This window comes from Schistocerca americana, chromosome 11 (assembly GCF_021461395.2).
Source record: "Schistocerca americana isolate TAMUIC-IGC-003095 chromosome 11, iqSchAmer2.1, whole genome shotgun sequence".
NCBI classification, from domain to species: domain Eukaryota; kingdom Metazoa; phylum Arthropoda; class Insecta; order Orthoptera; family Acrididae; genus Schistocerca; species Schistocerca americana.
In genome coordinates this window covers 199,698,984-199,719,959 of record NC_060129.1, presented here as the reverse complement: position 1 = coordinate 199,719,959, position 20,976 = coordinate 199,698,984, and the positions used below count along the sequence as shown (strand labels likewise).

Sequence of the window (20,976 nt, the reverse complement as noted above, 5' to 3'; positions counted from 1 at the left end):
GTCGAATGCAGAATCGACGTAAGTCCAGATACGGCACTACGGTGGGCACAAGTGACATCGCGGCCTGCGGCCACAGTACGTAAGGGCGAACCGGCGGGCCACCAGCGCTCGCTACACTCGACAGTGGCCGAGGAGCAGTCAAAAGCTCGGGACATTTTAACCGCACGACGTGTCCGAAGGCCCGACAACCTTCCGTCTTTTTTTTATTGGCGACGAGTGTAGGGAGAGGTAAGGGAGCTAACATCAGGTCCGGCACTCTGCTCTGGCCGAGGTACTCACTGAGCATCCAGTAGGTGCTGCTCCCGTGCCACACGTTGACGAAGCACTTGCTGCGCGACAGGTTGACGCTCAACGCTCTCTGCCAGACCACCTTGCCGAGCTCGTAGTAGGGAAAACGGCTCGTGACGTAGGCGAAGATCTCCGACAGCTTCGCCCTCCTGCCGGACAGACAAAAGTACAGCTCAGTCCAGAAATTCAAAGAAGACCCCGAGTTGGATCTAGGGATGGAGAGCACTTATTGCCACATTTACTATGGCTAAGAGTCAGTTCACGTTACCGCTATTAACTTTGTTCAGTTAGTGAAATAAAGTGCCGTTTTGTAAGTTTCCCGGCTTTTAGGCTGGCGAGAAGCACTGTCGTCAGTACTGCACTGCCTAACTTTATTTATTTGTAACATTGGGGAACGACGAATTTGTGACTTCCCGATACCGCAGAAGCCGTATAACACACAGAGGACAAAGCGAGGACGACATAACGATCATTTTAGCACCGGCAAAGAGGACTCCTCTCCTGGCTAGAAGGAGTCTACTAGTATCAAACATAGGCCTTCAATTTGAGGATGAAATACGTGACAACGTACTTTTAAAGAACAGGATTGTATAGAAGTGATTCTGGCATACGGGAAAGCTGAAAATGAAGCGAACTAAAGCATTTGGGATGTGTCGCTACAAAAGGATGTTGAAAAGGAGACTGATTGATAAGATAAGGAACGAGGAGGTTCTCTGCAGAATCGGCAAAGAAAGGAACATATGGAAGGCACTGAGAAGGAGGAGAAGAAGAAGAAGAAGAAGAAGAAGAAGAAGAACACAAAAGATAATGGACATGTGTTAAGACACTGAGGAATAACTTCCGTGGTACTAGAGGGGGCTGTAGAGGGTAAAAACTGTACGAGAAGACAGGGATTAGAAAATGTCGATGAAAAAATGAAGGTGACGAGTGTGGCTGCTATTCTGCAATGTAGAGGTTAGCACAGGAGAGGAATCTGGTGTGAGCCACTTCCAAAGACTCAGAAGACTGATACAAAAATTGAAAATAACCTACGAGGAGAGTATACGAATGAACACCAGATTCAGAGAAAAGTTCTCAACTACAACAAGGAAGTCCCACACAGAATATAAGGGATGGCCTCGATGAAACCTTTCAATCTGTTTATGTAAACTAAGAATATTTTCCAGATCCGCTGGATGCCTATTGAAAAATGAAACTGCTGAATAGTGCAGACCTTTTTAGAGAAATAATTTAACTGGATAGATAAGAAAGTCTACTCACCAAGCAGCGGCAGATCGTACGCGTAAAAAAAGGTTGTAATTAGGTGAGCTTTCGGAGCCAGTGGCTCCTTCTTCAGGCAGAAGTATTGAAGGGAAAGGATGAGGGGTGAAGGAAAAGAAGTGGAGAGGTCTAGGAAAAGGTGTAGATATCGGGAAAGTCACCCAGAACTGTGGGTCAGGAGGGACTTACCGGAGAGAACAAGAAGGAAAGACTAATTGTCGACTTGCATATTATCCTGTCTTCCACCTTTAAACTCTCAGGTTTTCAAATCTCATCTTACGCAGTCCCTGACGATCTGTCTTTCCTTCTTATCCTCTCCGATAAGTCCCTCCCGACCTACGGTTCTGGGTGGCTTTCCCGAAATCTACCCCTTTTCCTAGATTTCTCCAGTTCTTTTCCTTCACCCCTCATCCTTTCCCTTCAACCCTTCTGCCTGAAGAAGGAGCCACTGGCTCCTAAAGCTTTTCTAATTACAACCCTCTTTTATGTGTGTTCTTCCACTGCTCGGTGATTAGATTTTTTTTCTACCTAATCAAATTACTTTGTCAAAAATTGATTGTTTTTGTTGCTATAAACCTTTCTGGAGAGCATTTATGGAAGTGTTACCCCTCCGTTTTTCACTGACTGACTGAATGTCACAGTTTTTGCTAAATGAGATGTCAACAACAAACCCCATGATGGAGTACATATGGATAAGGGTTGCAGACTTATCAATCTGAGACACGTCCACAATGGCCTGCACGTAATTCGTGAACTGACACTGCTGATCTGTGTGACTGTTCTTTTTCAGGCTGAGAATATTCTTAGTGGGTGCAGAAAGCTCAACCAAATTATAACAAAATGAGAGAGCCAAAGTGAAGAAGCCTTTGTATTTCAGTGTTGATGCCAGTGCAGATTATTCGTACAGTGAACATAGCAACATTCAGTTTCTGCCAAAGGTCTGATATGTGATACTTCCAAGAAAGCTATCCATTTACCCTAAGTCCTAAAAATTGAAATGGTCAATTTCACTGACTGACTGATCAACTTGGGACAGAAAATTTCCACTTTTGCAAGAGCTTCATGTCACAAACTACATGCATTATTGTAACTAATCATCAATCTGCTCTGAAAGCCACATGCTGTCACTACTGATTGACCTTTCAAAGAGTATCACATACATCATATCCGCCATCTTGCACTGTAACACTTGTGCCATCTGCAAAGAAATAAATTTTTGAGTCACATGACGTATTTATTGGGAAATCATTGATATACACCAAGGAAACCAATGAATCCACAACAGAACCCCCCACCCCATCACCCCTTATCTGAACCCAGTCAGATCCAAATCTCTTTCCCATTTGTCAACACCGAAGGATAGTTTTTTGCTTCGTACATTCCAGATATGAAGTGGACCATTGCTCTGCTTTGTTCTCTAATCCCGTAATGTCTGAACTTAACCAAGTATTACTTGTGTCACGAACTTTGCTAAATCGAGGAAAATATGTGGTATGTCCAGAAATGAAGAGTCCTCAACAGTTTAAAAATTAATAGATGACGTATTTACGAAAATTTAGAAAATCACGGATGTACATGAAACACTGGTTTTTTGAACTAGTCTCCTTCATTCTCAATGTACTTTATGAGCTGAGTGAGAAGCCTCCTGATATCTTAGTCAAAAAAGCATCCCACCCTCCGTTTAGTTCATTGTTTGAGGGGGGAGGCTGTAAATCATTGTTGCAACTCAAGTCCAAAATTCCTTAACAACTTAGGAGAGGTGAAAAAATTAAATCTGAAGGTGCCAGATCAGAGCTATGCGAGGAAGGCTGGTGATGTTCCAGCAAATAAATCTTACAGTTGCTGTGTGGCGATTCCCAGTGGAGAATCCTTATACGGTCCCGAAAGACAGAGGGCATGCTTTTTTGAACAGAAAACGTGATTTCTGAATTCTTTCACCAATTGTAAGGCGCCACCCACGTTCTGTTGGCAACCACAGTGGAGTCAATGAATTGATCACCTTCCAGTTCAAAGCACTCGAAAAATTCCCACGAACGTGTGATTATGTTCATTTTGTATTGATCTGTGAGCTGTTTTGGTATTCACATGGCACACAATTTTTGAAAACTGAGTGTTTCACTAATTACTTCATGCACAAGAGGTGTGGAGATTTCTGGAAATGTGTCCACATTGTCCAAAATCGTTTGACAGATGCCAACGATCATTTCTCTGATCTCGTTCACCATCTCGTCAGTAACAGCTGAGGGACACCAACCCCTTTGAACACTGTGCACATTCATTCTACCAGCTTTAAGCTCCCAACACCACTTTTGAATGCCTCACAACGTTTTAACACTCCTCAGCTTACAGCTGGCGGGATTTGGAATGAAACACTCATGTGAACACAGCGGAAACTAAGAAAAAAGAGAATGATTTATGCTGTTGACACCTTGTCCTAACATGCAGTGTAGCAAACTAAACCAAAAATAAATAAATAATCCTTTTAATGCCGGAGGTTCAGTACTCTTACTTTCTGGACATTTCTCATACTCTCCTCAACCTACCATTAAATCCTTATTGTACCTAATATACAAAAGGAAGAAAATGACTTTTTTTTGTGGATGCTCCTCTCCCGAAACCAAACTGTGATTCCGTCAACAAATTATCTGCACTGATATGTTCCCCTGCTTTCTCGTATATTGGTAGCAAAGACAGTGGCCACTAATTATACAAGAACTTTACAAACAGTATTAATTTAGTATGGTGAAGGGAAAAGAAATATTAACAAAATCAGTGCCAACATGACATTGTATAGCAAGAACTACATAAAAAAAAGAGGACTTTCTACAAAAGAACAGAGTTGTTAACATATAGTATGATGGAATTAATTAACTCCATGTGGGAAAAATATATCTAAAAACAAAGATGATGTAACTCACCAAACGAAAGCATTGGTATGTTGATTGAGACAAAACACATCAACGCTTTCGTTTGGTAAGTTACATCATCTTTGTTTTTAGATATATTTTTCCCACATGGAATGTTTCCCTCTATTATATTCATATCATGGAATTGATTAATTGCTAGATTTAGAGAACTAGTCCACACGTGTGGGAAACATGAACGTTAGGGGGTTACAGAGAGTACTGAAGATCCAGTGTGCTGATCTAATAAAGAATTACACTGTCCTCTAACAAGCCGACAAGAAAGAATGCCCCATGAAGAACAAAAAGAAGTGGAGAGATGTAGCTTAAGACCTTCCTCAGAAAAGGTTGTGTACCACATTTATGGCAAGGTTGAGTTTTGAATGGAATGAAGTGGTGCATCATACGAGACATGTTATCACAGCAACAGATCTCTTTCTTCTGTTTACTTGTCAAGCTATTTGTAGTTGTAAACTTAACCGTCCTGGAAGAATGTCGTATATCAATGAAACTGGTGGATGTGGCTGAGATAACTTTCACTCCAAAGGATATTGGACTGTCACATAAAAGCACTGAAACAAAAACATGCCCATCAAAATTGAATCAGAATGTCAAAAAAAGTGGGAGGAACATTAAAAAATCTTATATTTCTACATTTGATTAACACATTCCTGAAAAAACTACATCAAAAGTGTTAAGTACAAGAATGTTGTATATCATTATAACATAAAAACTGTACATTAGAATAATACACTTGGTGCAGCCATTGGTTTAAGCAATGATACTTGTGGATAACAACCTCGTTTTAACAGGATATTTTACAACAGTTATATAAAATACAGCTCACGTTTTTGTTTTGGGGCACAATTTTGGCCTCAGGATTGTACTTTTGCATCGACTGGGAAAAAAAGAAGAGTAATGGATGTCACAATTGCATACGAATGTAAGTATGCGATACCTGAAGCTAGTTTCAAAACATCCTTCACTACAAAGGTAATCCGCCAGAATGCCAAACTACGGTGAGGTATATTGAGGGTATTTGACGAGAGCAGCGCTACCAACCTGTGTGGCGAGTCTGCTATGGCCATAGCACTGAGCTCCGTGTACGAGAACGGCGGCTTCTTTTCGGCAGTGCCAGCTAAGCCGGCAACACTGGGGTGGCGCTCCTCGCCCGCCCCATCGGCAGCCTTTCCCGTGGCGGTTCCCACAGTGTCGATATCACTGCCACTGCTGGCAGAGGTCGAAGCAGCTGCATCGCCCGGAGTTGCCGCCGCGTCTGACGTCGGAGAGTCGTCCTGGCAGCAGCCGTCACGAGATCGGGACGAGTGGTGGGTGGCCGGATCGGTGCTGTCAACATCGGACACCGAGGTCACGGTGGCAGTGCAGTTTCAGTGTAACAAAGACAGTGTTCAGGGGTTAAATGTTCTCCCTAACATCACAGAGAGACAAAGTGAAATTTTTTCACCCACCGAGCAAAGTCATACATTACTGGACCGTATACCGTATTTACTCGAATCTAAGCCGCACCTGAAAAATGAGACTCGAAATCAAGGGAAAAAAATTTTCCCGAATCTAAGCCGCACTTGAAATCTGAGATGCAAAATTCAAGGGGAGTGAAAAGTTTTAGGCTGCACCTCCAAATCAAAACAAATTTGGTCCATTGTAATATGAGACACAATTTAGGTCGAATGAATGACGATACAGCTACAGTAGTTTGGTTCGAGTCGTAAGCTTAGCAGTTAAGCTTTACCAGGTAGCCATTGCTATGCGTCAGGCGGGTCTGTATTTATACGGGTAACTTTCCTTTTTCACATGCTTCGTCTGGTTTGAATCGATTGCTTATTTTCTTTGATCTGATAAGTGCCGTTCTCTTTGTTATAGGTGTTTACGTCGCTCTAAGCTGAAAATGCATTACTGTACTGTGTCATGTATTGTTCGTCACATTCTGATAATGAGTGTTTACGGCCTGTCACTGCTCGCGGCATGGCTTGCTTTTGTGCGCGCTACCGCCACTTATAATTAAAAAACAAGAGAGAGGAATTGTCTCATAAGTGAAACAATGGCAAGAGACTGCTATTTGTTGCTACTTACACAGCTGCTTTCTTTGATAATGGTCAACAAGAACCAAATAATAGACTGCGAAAGATAGAACATGTTCTGAATGAGAGTTAGGCGAAAATTTTTCTCCGTTTGAAAATCTTTGCGGCCGTTTCTTCAGTACATCAAATTCTGCACAGGAATTAGAGTCACCTTAGACTTAAAAATCTAGTCAGTTGCCGTGCTTCATTTCTGACTGTATTGTTATTAGGCATAAGAATATTACGAATATAAACACGACACGATATGTATACTCTTCCGCATTTGCTGTTGTCTCACTCTAGTTTCGTATTTTATAAGGCAGACAGGATTTAAATGAAAATAACAACAAACACGAAAGAATATATGGCAAAATGTTTATATGCGTATTATTCTTAAGGTGAAGAGAATACTGTATGTGATTCACATTTCATCAGGTTCCTATTAGCAACCATCTTTTCTCACAGGTAGGAAAAAATTCAGAACGTAGAGTTGGTCATATTGACAAACATCCCAAACAGTCTTGCCAGTCGGATTTTCGTAGTACATTGAAATGCTGCTACATTCGAAGATAAACAATACGAAATTTGTATTTACTTTGTTGGATAATGTATGAAAATGCAGTGGTCAAAACTCGGGGCAGAGAAAAAAGCTCGTTTTCCACCTTCTTTTTTTTTTTCGTCTTCCACCTTCTTTTTTTTTCGTCTTCCACCTTTTTTTTTTTTTTTTTTTTTTTTTTTTTAATTTATTAACTGACGCAGAGGTTTTTGCCTGGGTAGCGCTACATATATTCGATGGCAGAAGTTAGTTGTGGCGGCACCTACCAACATTTTTCAGAACTTCCGCTTACTTTGCACTCGATTTTAAGCCGCAGGCGGTTTTTTGGATTACAAAAACCGGAAAAAAGTGTGGCTTATATTCGAGTAAATACGGTACTACACGCTTCTACAAAATCAGAAGGCATACAAATGACAGTTGTGCATGCGATAGTATGGGCACTCCGAAGCACATGTTGTGCAACTGTGCTCTCTACAGAAATGTGGTAGGTAACGGACCCCGTGCACTGCAGAAACTCGGACCAAATGCAGTGCTGAGAAATGAGTAGACCTACCACATCTCACAGTAATACAGCCACCGTATTCCGGAAGGACGAAGAGGACTTTGCGACTAATTTGACCGCAAGTCAGTGTCCGGCATCCTGGCGAGACGAAGAGCCCTACGGGTGGACGTGACTGCAGAATGAAATAGTTTTCGGGACTGTCCTTTGCAGAGGTGTGAGTAGTTACACAAATTTGGATTCAAAGAAGTTACTGTGAATCATGGAATCAATTTCCACAATGGAACTGGTCTGATACACGAGGCCAGCATGTTTTAAACGTAATAAAGTGTGTGCAAAGTCCATCCTGTGCACCTCAACTCCCTAACAAAAATGAAAATGCACGGCAGTCCACCACAGCTTCACTGAAAAGTAAACTGCGAACAATTCTTTTCTGGAAAAAAAATCATCCCGTGAGACAAGACTTTTTGTTATTGATACACATCTATCACAAAACAATTAAGCGCAGAACATAACATAAATGGTCAATGGTTTGATGAATTAACCAACATTCAAGCCAATGCAACACACAAGTTAACAACGTGCCAACGAACAACTTTTTTTAACAGTTTCACATTTTTATATGAATGTTTTGTGAGTGGTACTCAAGTGTGGGGCACAAATTAATACACCTGAAGTATCAGAACCACCATTTTAACTTTTCTCCATATTTTATATTAATTCAGTCTCAAAACGTTTTGGACTGTCAGTGTATAAAGAATTTTAACCATTCTTAGATTAACAAAAATTTGATGTGACAGCTGAGGTCTCTGAGGATACAGTCACCTTGCAAGATACTGACCTGTGCTCATATCTGGCAGAGTGTGGGGGCGCACAGGACGGCACAGCACGAACTCCGACGCGTCCACCTTTGCCCCGGATACCCCGACTCCGGGAGGAGGGTTGTTTCACGAGCCGGAATCGCTGTAAGTTGCCATTCCTGAACATGTTCTCGTATCGTGGGTCTGCAAAAGGCAAACGTAGCAATCTTTTGGTGGGCCGGTCAGCCGAGCACACATCAGGACATTCACCGTCGGTGAACGTAAAATCTCAATCCTCGACGAAATCTCCTCGGCTTACCATCGTTATCACTCGAGCTGCGGCGTAGTGCTGTTGCAACGTTTAGACAAGTTTCTTACTTGTCACCTTCAGGCAGAGTTAGGTTCACATACAGTTCATTTGTTTACAGCAGCTGGACCAAAGGGGTGAGACAATTGTGTACTTCTGGAAAGTGTTGGTCAGTAAACCTCTGTTAAGGTGAAGGGGTCAAGTTCTGGTGCTACCAGTTTATTCTTTCTGCTTCCTCCACCAGCTTCACAGTGTGTTACTTACATATTTTTGCTAACGCCACATCCCGTGCCGACCTCAGATGGAAAAACTGTTCTGGCTGACTAAATAATTATATATTGGTATTGCCACTGCATCACTGACGGTCTAACCCCAGAAGCTACATGTGCATCACAATACCATTTACTGTTGAAAAATAAACGTGTGGCCTTTATTGACACTGGGTTCTCAAGCAGAAAAAGAGGCCGAGTCGTGTTAATGGGTTGCGGGATTCGCTCTTCAAAGAGTCAGAGGATGAGGACGGGGATGTGGCATTAGCTAAAATGTGTCAGGTGTGACGCCCCACATCTCCGCCAGAGGCAGATGACTAGTTACACATTTGGTCCTCAGTGCAAGAGTCTACCATCTAGCACCAATAAAGGAACAACTTGGACACTTCACCTGAAACTGACAAGTAGGAAGCTCAACGAAAGTTTGCAACAACACCACACCGAAGCTCAGCTGATGACCACGGAAGATTTCATCGATACAATTCGATGAGAAAGCCTGTGTTCCCATCTTATAGGTTGTTAGGTGACATTATATTTCCTCTTCAGATTCTCCTTACGCCTGGTTTCACTGGACTGAATGGAAGCAAACACAAGCAAATGAGCATTTGCAGATACTTCACCAGCATTCACTACCCTCCACTTCTATGTGTGAACAAGCATTTACACTAGAGAAAATGGAAGAGAACACGAGATTATCAGCAGAGGCTATGAACGCTGCACTAATGTTTCTCGGTGCATATAACTGCCACACAGGATACGGCACTACACAATCAGATACACGAAGCAAAACTTTGATATCTAGAGAGGATCATTTTGCACGGCAACTGTAAAGTTAGATATAATGTGGGATATTTGCCGAGTCGTAATATGTAGAAAATCGCCTCTAGTTCACGTCCCCATATTGGCAACCATAGGCGTTACTCCATTCAAACTCATTGCAGGTTGAACAAAAACAGCTTGCAGCATGCCTCTTTCATAAGTTATCAATAATTAAAACTAAAGCTATCTACTATTGTTGACCAGATTTTCACAATTTACGATTAAGGATTTACCTTTCTGAGTAATTGAATAGCAGACGGAGATCTGTTTTAACATGGGCTTTCAGATACAATAATAATTTCTACTGAATTACACTGGTTACTTCGCCTAGATATGGGATGCTATATGAGTAACAATGTTTTAACTAATGATGATATTTACACTGGAATTAAGTGAGTTCAGGAACTGCTAATATTATTTCATTATTGCTTGTACAAGTGTCGTAATTCTATAGCTTTCACAGCTACTTAATGAAGAATTTAGCAATCAGGAATATATTTACGTACGGACAATGATACCAAAATCTGAAGTTACTGATATGTTGTAACTAGCACTGTTTTATGGCAAACTACTAGTTCACTATAGTCTTAATAACCAAAGGAATATAACAGATAATAAAATAAATATAATAGAGGAAAACATTCCATGCGGGAAAAATATATTTAAAAACAAAGATGATGTGACTTCCCATACGAAAGCGCTGGCAGGTCAATAGAAACACAGACAGACACATACATACACACAAAATTCAAGCTTTCGCAACAAACTGTTGCCTCATCAGGAAAGAGGGAAGGAGAGGGAAAGACGAAAGGAAGTGGGTTTTAAGGGAGAGGGTAAGGAGTCATTCCAATCCCGGGAGCGGAAAGACTTACCTTAGGGGGAAAAAAGGACGGGTATACACTCGCGCACACACACACACATATCCATGTGATGAGGCAACAGTTTGTTGCGAAAGCTTGAATTTTGTGTGTATGTATGCGTCTGTTTGTGTTTCTATTGACCTGCCAGCGCTTTCGTATGGGAAGTCACATCATCTTTGTTTTTAAATATAGATAATAAAATAAAGTTGCATATGTCCTGGGTCTGAGATTTTTAGGTATATCAAAGGCATCTCAGGTATTGGGGAGACGGGGAGGGGGGGGGGGGGGGAAGAGAGAGAGAGAGAGAGAGAGAGAGAGAGAGAGAGAGAGAGAGAGAGTGGGCGGAAAGAACATAACTGCTGGAAGGAATCCAGCTGCTTTGTCAATACATCGATGACGAGTTTCTGCATCTGGTGGTGGTGGTGGTGGTGGTGGTGGTGGTGGGGGGGGGATCTGCTCCAGTGATCAGTTGTTTGCAGTACACCCATCCCCCCATCCCCTCCAAAATGATAATCCAAAGGTCTGAGATTGGGGGAACGTGCAAGCCACGGAACTAGCCCTCCTCCATCTAGCCATCTGTCACGGTTGATTCCAGCCAGTGTATCTTGAACACTAAGACAGAAATGTATTAGAGCTCCATCACGCACAAATCACATGTCTCATCTTATTTGCAAGGGCACATCTTCCAGTAGATCTTTGATGGTGTTCTGAATAAAGTTCCTGCAGACAGCACCTGTTAGCCGTGCTGGGAGAACATATGGCCCTACCACACAGTAACCTACAATTTCAGTCCACACACAAATCTTAAACTGATGCTGATGTCTAGCCTGTAGTGTAGCATGGGAATTTTGATCAGTCCATATGTGCCGATTGTGGAAATATATTATTCCATCTCTTCCTAATGTTGCCTCTAAACAAAAACTGAAGAGACAAACAACAGATCGGCAGGTCGTGCGACAAAAAGTCGGCAAAACTTCTCTCCTGGCAGGTGAATGGCAGGTATCGGGCACTGCACACTTTGAAGACGGTACGGGCACACGAGCTCCTTGTGAAGTGTCCTCTGTAGTGAACTCGGAGATGACCACACACTAAGGCCCCTCCTCTCGTGCCGATACCTGGCTCTCCTTCGGCAGCCCGTGGTATGCGTTCTCCCTGTTCAGTAACACTAGAAACTAGTGGGCCTCCTAAGTTACCTTCTTTCTGGAGGGACTGTACACACTGAGAATTCTTCTGACGATTGGCCAATAACATCACAGAGCTTCCTACATAATGCACCAGGCCATTCACAGCTACTGTGAAAAGCAACAATCCTTTAACGCTCCCTTGGGGTATGCAAAGTTCTTCAAGTCTGAAATGTCCCTCCATCAACAGTGACATGCTGATTCTCTTTGCTGGAAGTTTTCAATCTAATGACAAATAACATAAAATTGAATCAAAATACAATATTGTAGTGGAGATGTGACAGGGACAATTATACTGATATGAATGGAATTGTTACATTATCAAGCACCAGTCTGATATTTATCGAATCTTTTGGGGATGTTCGCCACAAACTAGGTATTGTATGGTTGAACTTACATTCCATTGAGAACTAATGTTCATTATTAACATCACTATGAGGTACAACCAACACCCAGACATGCTCTATGGGGAGAAGGAGGGGAGGGGTCAGGAGAAGAGGGGGGGGGGGGGGGGGGGGGAAGGAAGGGGGGGATGTCAGTCAAAGGATACATACAATACCCTAGGTGTTTTTCGTATGAACTGCGGAGTGAGGTTATCCCGCAAGAAGATGCCATTTGTTACCCTGCTCATAAAGGATACGATGAGAGTTTACCATTCTTGCAAAGAATTGTCGAGCATCAGCCTTCTTTCAGCAATTAAGAACTCAGTGCTGTTATCATATACAATTCGTCCCCAGACCTTTGTGGAGATACAGCTATAAAACATCAACCAATCAGTGAGGCTGAATCGGGCGCATCAAATGTAAAGTCAACTTATGCCCGTGTACACGTACGGCACTAAAGTAGGCACAAATTGTAGCGGGACTTTGAATTTCTCCGCACTACACTCGTTCTCTCAGATATAAATTATACCGTCGCAGCTGTATGAGCGTTTGGCAGCAGAGAAAATATTTATAAGAAAATGAAGGTACAAAAATTGTAACTCTTTTTGTTTTCTACCCGCTATTGTCTCTTGAGAGCGAAAATTTAACTTATTCACTAGCCTCGGTGTGATTCAGATGTAAAAACTTATTGATGTGCAGACATATAGTATTGTGGAAGCTTGTACGAAATTTGGAGGATGGAAGCAGCTGTAAAACACATTGCAATCAAGATCAAGATGGTTTTAATTTGTAGACATTTGTAATTCCTGGAGGATGAAATTTACTGCAAGATTTTGGAGCAGCTACGAGTGTTTCATGCAGAAATGAAGCAGGAGATTTTTGGAGAACAAGACCTGGACGCCGCACGACAGAAGACATATTAACATGGTAATGAATGTACTGTTATCTACGCCATTTCCCCTGTTAATCACATTTTGTTATTCTCTGTTCTCTTTCAAATAATTTTTGCAGTGGAAATTGGTTTGACTTTTGCTCAGAAACGCCACAAGGACCACCCCAACAATAGCTTTTCCGAATCACGAAGTCCAATAATTTTTCAGTAATTCAAAGTCCGATTTGCATTTCATTCTCTCCCTTTTTCACGGCCATTAACGTTTGTAAAACCCCCTTTTTATTCACCATTTCTTCCCACATTTTCAACCTTTTCTTTTCTTTTCTTCTTTTTTTTCGGCGGGGCTTTGAATTTCACCGCGCTACAAAACTACATCACACTTGGTAGCTATAGTATGTAAGGGAGTACCAGCAACCCACCAGCAGTCATTCCACTTGAAAATGGCAAAGGAAGTTCGGTACAAAACACATGGCATTTTAACCAATTGATGCAGCTGAAAGTCTAAAAAAGTTATTTTTTTATCAGGAACCAGTGTAGGGAAGGGAAGGCGGCGAGGCCACTCGCAGCCACCCACCGACGGCGATTCGACTCACCGAGCATCCAGAGGTTGCACTGTTTGCCCCTGCGGTACCTGACCGCCAGCGGCACTTTGACGAAGAAGTCGCTGAAGAACAGTTTGCAGTGCACCGATTTCTGCCACCTCTTCTCACTGCGCTCGAAGTAAGGGAAGCGGCTCGCGATGTATGCCTTGATCTCGGACAGTGTCGCTCTCCTGCCAGACAGACAAAAGAACATACCGAAGGACTGACGAGAAAAGGGACAGGACGGTAGGGCGCGTTTTAAGACACCGCGACACGAGAGGAATCGACAGAGGGTAAAAATTGTAGAAGACAGACATTGCAATACATCTGACAAGTAACTGAGGAAATTGGACGTTTAAGTTCTACTCTGAGATGAAGCAGTCGGCACAGTAGATGACTCAGTGCACGCTACTTCGAACCGGTCAGAAAACTGATGACTCACAAAAGTAAAATTCAGAGCAGACATTTGAACCACGGCTATTTGGTTCTGGAAAAAATCAGTACATATTTTACAGAATGTCAATTACAAAATATATAATATAATTAATAAAAGACAAATAAATTTGTGAGAGAATATAGGAATAAAAAAATATATTACAGATAAAAGTTCTCAATTACTAAAGCATTTTATTTCAAAACAAACATATTTAGTTATTGTCACCCACAATATACTCCCCTCTTCTATCCTACAACACTCCAAGTGACCGAGTAGGGTGACATTGTGTTTAGCACACAGGCTCACATTTGGGAGGACTGTTCAAACCCGTGTTCCGATTTTGGTTTTCCGTAATTTCCCTAAATTGCGCAAATGCCGGGATGGTTCCTGTGAGAGGGCACAGCGGACTTCCTTCCCCATCCTTCCCTAATCTGCTTGGAGTGATGACCTCTCTGTTTGGGTCCCTCACCTGAATCGACCGATAAACCAAGCCATTCTAATTTTCCATCGATTGAAACAGTGCCGGAAGCTTTCCTCTGTGAGATCCTCGATAATATATGCAGCTTTTTCTTTTGGGCTACGTCACGTGAATACGGGAGTGATCTAACACTGGGGTCCCCTACTTTGGTAGGAAACTCTTAACAGATAATGCGCTACGAGCCAGTGCCTTGTCTCGATGCAGAGCCCGTGACTCGTTCTTCCACAATTCGGTTTGTTCTTTCCTTATTTTCTGGCAGAGTCTAGCAAGCAAGATATGCAATTCCACGAATATCAAAGAAAACAAACATGTCGCTCTGAATCTTCATTTCCTCATTTGAGCTTTTTTTGTTCTCTAAGAAGTTGGGCCCTGCCAATGTACAGGAGGTGCTCAGTTTCTGGATCATAAGTGAAAAATCAAGATTCATCACACATTCCACAAAATTAGGATCAGTTTCAGCAGTATTCAAAGTGTCAGTACAAATGTTTTCACAAGCTGCTTTCTGTTCCATCATAGAATTTTTGGCACCAGCTTTAGACACACTTTCTCCACATTAAAGTGGTTGTGTAAAATATACCTCACACATTCTCTGTCAATTTCCGCTGTTTCAGCAATCCATCAAACACTCAACCGATAGTCAGATCAAATAAAGTTATGTACTTTTTCAATATTTTCATCCATTTTTGATGTTGAGGAGCATCCTGGGTACAAGTCATCTTCAAATCTTCTCAGCCGTCTTGGAAGCACTTGAACCACACAAAAACTGATGCACATGACAAACAGTCTTCACCATACACTTCTTTTACTAACAGATAGGTTTCGGTAGCAGTTCTTCCAAGTTTCATGTGGAACTTCTCAACAATCCATTGCTCTATCACTATACTTCTTTTTCTGGCAAAATAAAGTAACAGCTCTTACACAAATGAAGGCCACAGCAACAATGGTTTGTCTATAGACACCAGAGATGCCACATTCACCTAAGGCGGCTTCACATGTCACAGCTATTTGTTGTTCATCTTTGGACACGCGTACTTACTGTGTGACAGCATCAGTCCCGTTATTTTACAACCACGCCTCGTCTCGTCATTAGCGAACAACACGATTGGGGTGTATTCAGGGTGATTCTGTGAACACGCGTCAAACTTTCAGGGGAGATGGAGAAAGTTAAATGTATCAATTTGACGTAAGGGACCCTAGTCCAGAAACAACTAAGTCAAAAGTCATAAGTGAGAAACACTCTAATGCCAATGACACTAGAATATGTGGTGTCCCAGGAAGAAAGGTAAAATGTTTACGCATAGCAGTTGTTCAATAGAAGAGATTTTTTCCCTCTGAATGATTGTTCCTGTCATATCACCGAATACCGACCATACCTCCTCGGTGGTATCTGAACGATTTTTGGTCGCAACTTTTGACGCAGTTGTTTCTGGACCGAGGTCCCTTACCTTAAACTGACACATTTACCCTTCGCCATCATCCCAGAATGTTTGTAACATCATCACTCTGTATGTAGAGGGATGCCACAATTAGAATACCAAAATGCATAAACAATAGCCCACAAAATGTCTGTGAACTGACACAGCACACGTTTACAACCACCGCTTTCCGGACTGGGAATATTTTTGGTGAGCGAAAATAGTTGCCCCGAAATCTAACACCGTACAAGGCAACAAACTGAAGAAAAGTAAAGAAGCCTTTGTGTTTCAGCATCAAGAGACAGTGGAGAATATTCTTACAGTGAACATAGCAGCATTCTGTTTCTGCAGCCTTTCACTTTTACAACATCCCACGACAAACTATACGCATTGTGTTTATTACAACTAAGCATCAATCTGTCCTCCGAATGTCACGTGCTGGTGCTTCCGACTGGCCTCTCAACTAGTATAATTTTCATCACATCCGCCATCTTGCACAGTAACACTTGTGCTAACTGAGAAGATAAAAATTTGAGTCATGTGACATGTTCAGTGGCAGATCCTTGATATACACCAACAAAAGCAATGAACTGATTCACAACAGAACCCCCATCTCCTTATCTAACCCCTGTCAGATCCGAAACTACTACTCGTTTGGCAACACTGAACGAAAACCTTTTTGCTTCGTACATTCCAGGTGTCAAGTGAACCATTGCTGTGCTTTGTTTTCTAATCTCATAATGTTTGAACTTAATCAAGTATTGCATGGGCCACATAATCAAGAGCTTTTGTTAAATAAACGAAAATATGAGGCATGTCCAGAAATTAAGAGCCCTCAAGTGCTTAAAAGTTAAACAGATAACATAATTATGAAAATTTAGAAATTCAAACAATATTATTTGACTTAGTGGTCTACATTCTCAATGAACTTTGTGAGTTGAGTGATAAGCCTTCTGATTTCTTCATCAGAAAGCCCTCCTGCCCTCCCTTTGGCCCATTGGTTGACGGAACTCTACGGTTTCACTGTTGGCACAAATCCTTCTCCACCCACGAACAACTTCAGAGAGGTGTAAAGATGACTGACTCAAGGTGCCAGACAAGAGCTGTGAGTGGTGTGGTTGTTTGTGTTCCAATGTAACGAATCAGAGAGTTGCTTCCTGATGTCGGCTGTGTGGGGTGCGACAAGCCTCATTCACTCTCTTAACATCCCTCTTCTTGTGTTCTCCATCACCCTCTGTATATTTTTAAGAGTTTGCCAGTACCACACAGCACAGTTTTGCCACGGGGCAACAGTTACGTGAGGATAATCCCTACGTGGTCCCAAACGCCAGAGGCAATGCTTCTTTCAGCTGCAACAATAGTTCCAAATTTTTTTGCCGACGGTGAGAAGGGATGCCATCATTGCACTGATTGTCTCCTTTTCATCTCAGGGGTGTACTGGGCCACCCACGTTTCATCACCAGTCACAGTACTGTTGAGGAATTGTTCACCTTCCAGTTCGAGGCACTTGGGAAATTCCCACAAAACTGCAGTACTGTTCACTTTGTGTTGATCTGTGAACTGTTTCGGTCTTCATCTGACACACAGTTTTTGAAAACTGTGTGTGTCAATAATGATTAAATGAAAGAGAAGTGTAGACATTTCTGAAACCATATAACGATAGCTCAAGAAACCGTCATGATCTAAGACCCCTAAACAAAGATTTTATTGGATGACCGGTTTTGACAGAGCTATGCAGCCGCCGTTGGATCTTATATTTTTGAACTTTAACAATACATTATCCATCATGTAAAGAATGAGCCAGACAATAAGGGATTTTACTTTATTATATAAGCCTCCAAACAGTAACTTCATTTTTCCACTGCGGCCAAGCCACGGCCGACAGTGTTAGCTGCCTGTAAATTCTTTCATCCCACGGTCTAGTAACAGGAAGCCAGCACCGAGGAAGGGCACCTCGGACACGTGCCTCACTCCTTTGCTGACGAGGTAACGCCTCTCCAGGCGTCGCTTAGCAGGCAACGCTCTGGAAAGTTCCATGCCGCCCGCACAGTTTGCTTGGTCCTGACCGACCAGGGCGGAGGAAGCCGCGTGGTGCATCGAACATACCCGGCCGCCCGTCGCCGGGCTCCCTCTCTCGTATTCTTGCTCACCCGCAAGTCGGATGCGCGCCCTGTAGCACTGAACACCTCCCGCTTCTCCCGGAGCTGCGGCACTGTGGATTTAGGTTTTGGCAGACAACTTTTGGTAGCTTCGCGAACAATGTTCGCCAAATTGCAAGCTCTGGCTCACCCTCACCTCCCTAGGCCTATGTAGCCCCTTTCATCATGCTTTAGCCAATAAATAGCCTTTCTCTAAAAATTACCCTATTATTCCACAACGCCCACTGCCTGCCCATACGCCCATCCTGTACAATCAGTGTTACAATTCACTTCACATTACAAACTTACAACACACTACCACAAAGATCGTGATACTCTGACACAACAAATGTAAAAGTGTTATCTACTTGCAACTGGCACCACGTAGTTATGTTTGTGTTTGTACATAATATGGCTCTGAGCACTATGGGACTTAACATCTATGGTCATCAGTCCCCTAGAACTTTGAACTACTTAAACCCAACTAACCTAAGGACAGCACACAACACCCAGCCATCACGAGGCAGAGAAAATCCCTGACCCCGCCGGGAATCGAACCCGGGAACCCGGGCGTGGGAAGCGAGAACGCTACCGCACGACCACGAGATGCGGGCTAGTACATAATAATTTTGCATCAGACATTCCAACGTGTTGTGATCTTCACGGTAGTGGGGTGTACATATGCAGTTACGGAAACCAGTCATCTAATGAAATGTGTTTTAGTGATCTTAGCTTGTGCTTCTACAATTACCGTACACTGAAAACAGTGTTCATCTTGTCCAATGGCAATTGACAGTCTCTGTGAATAATTTCTTTGATCTTGTTCACCCTCTTATCACTCACGACTGAGGAAAGCTCACGTCTTTGTTCCCTGTGACCATTCATTCTACCAGGTTTAAATTCACAAAACCATTTTTAAGGTTTATAAGCCCGGTTGTTGATGACGGTGTTAAATAGAGCAGTTATGCTAAGGATAACTGACAAGCGACACAAAAGGAAAAATACTTCAACCAAACTTATGGCTGACGACCGAATCGACACCAGTTAATATCTACCACACGTGTAGTATACTACGGGTAGAGCCAAACTATGTCGGCACCTGTTAAGGACGGTAAAATGTATTTTCAGGAATGTGTGATATACCGTGGGTAGTGACAAACTAAAGAGGCACGTGTGAAGGACGGTGTAGCATATTTACGTGAAGGGATTCACGAGCCTGCAGCAGCGCTACCAACCTGTGCGGCGATTTCAGTATGGCCATAGCAATTAGCTCCTCGTATTGGAACGGTGGCTTGCTGCGGGCGATACTCGCCGAGCCAGTGTCGTCAGAGGACCGCTTCTGGCCCGCTCCACTGGCAGGACCGCCCACGGTGCTTGCCCTCCTGTCGCGGCCGTTGCCGGTGCCACCGGATGGAGAGTTCGGAGTAGCGGCACAGTCTGTCAGCACCGTCGCGTCCGACGCCGGGACGCTGCCCTCTACGTGGCTGCTGCTGGGGTGGGACAGGTCTGGGGCAGCCCGGACAGTGCTGTCGGCATCGGAGACGAGGAGACCGCTCCAAGTTGCGGTGGCAGCGCTGTTTCGGTGTGACAGAGACAGTGTTCGATCATTATACATTTTAGAAGCTCTATCTTGTTTAAAAGAAGACATTCAAATGGAAGTATGAGAGGTACTTGGAACTGAGGTCAAAACAAACAAATTAATACAAGGTGTCAAAATGAACGAGTCACTCCTTGCCAAATCAACACACCCAATTTACCTCACCATTTAAGGCTTTGCTAAAATTTGGTGAACTCATAATGGGTGCAGAGACTAAAGAAAAATATCAAATTTTATTTTTTTATCTCTGTTGCAAATTATCAAGTCTGAAGAAAACAGTTTCATTTAAAACGGTATATTTCATTAGGATACAGATTTGGCACGAAACTGATAAAACTCCAAGAATATCCTATATACACAAAACATACTTCATGAAAATACCGAGGAATACTACGTTGAACGCTAAAAATATTTTTCCTTTTTTACGACACTTCCTCCAAAAGGATAAATAAATCAGTCATATGAAAACAAAGAGTTACTGTTTGACTTCCTTCACACCAATCTCTGCACGCAACAAAAATTGAACTCGCTCGAGTGGCTTTGTTAGCAGATCAGCTAACTGGTTTTTTCCATCTATGTGTTCTACTAAAATTCCACCATTCAGAAATCTTTCACGAACGTAGCCTCTATGTGTTTTGACAGACGATGATATTCGGGTTTTTTTGCCAATTTTAATGCACTGACATTGACAATATAAAGTGTCGGAGGTTGTTCCAGCATTTCAACCGAGTCACTTAGTAAACGACGTAACCAAATTAATTCTTTGACTCCTTCACTTGCTGAAATGATTTCTGCTTCAGTGGTAGATGTAGCCACTACCTTCTGCAACTGACTTGTCCATGATATCGCCCCTCCATGGTACTTTACCACAATACCAGTTTTTGAACGTCTTGTCTGTTTGTCTCCAGCAAAATCAGCATTACTGTAAATTCTCAGATTTTCTTCTCTATCATAGCTAATGCCATAATTTAATGTACCTTTGAGATACTGAAATATGCGTTTAACTCGGTTCCAGTCTGAAGCAGTTGGTTTTTTCATAGCTCGAGCAGCTTTATTGACGGCAAAACTTATGTCTGGACGAGTTGCTATTGAGAGATACATAAGACATTCAATTGCCTCGCTCCATTTTCATTTTGTTTTATTTTTATGCCAAGAAAACTGTCAAGAGTTCCCAATGTTCCAAATTCACATTGTAAAGTGTTCAGAAATCCTGTTATTTCTTCTTCATCATTGTCA

At 42.5% G+C, this 20,976-nt stretch overlaps 1 protein-coding gene across 1 annotated transcript in view; it reads right to left on the bottom strand.

The window, feature by feature from the left end:
• The window catches only part of LOC124553556, a 439,905-nt gene that overhangs the window by 195,384 nt on the left and 223,545 nt on the right, over positions 1-20,976 (bottom strand). Inside the window, exons 28-32 of the mRNA XM_047127403.1 lie at positions 19,379-19,717; positions 13,689-13,867; positions 8,426-8,588; positions 5,514-5,798; positions 280-437 (exon numbers count right to left, since the gene is read on the bottom strand). Coding sequence (XP_046983359.1) covers positions 280-437; positions 5,514-5,798; positions 8,426-8,588; positions 13,689-13,867; positions 19,379-19,717 — 1,124 coding nt within the window. The remainder of the gene's footprint in view (positions 1-279; positions 438-5,513; positions 5,799-8,425; positions 8,589-13,688; positions 13,868-19,378; positions 19,718-20,976) is intronic.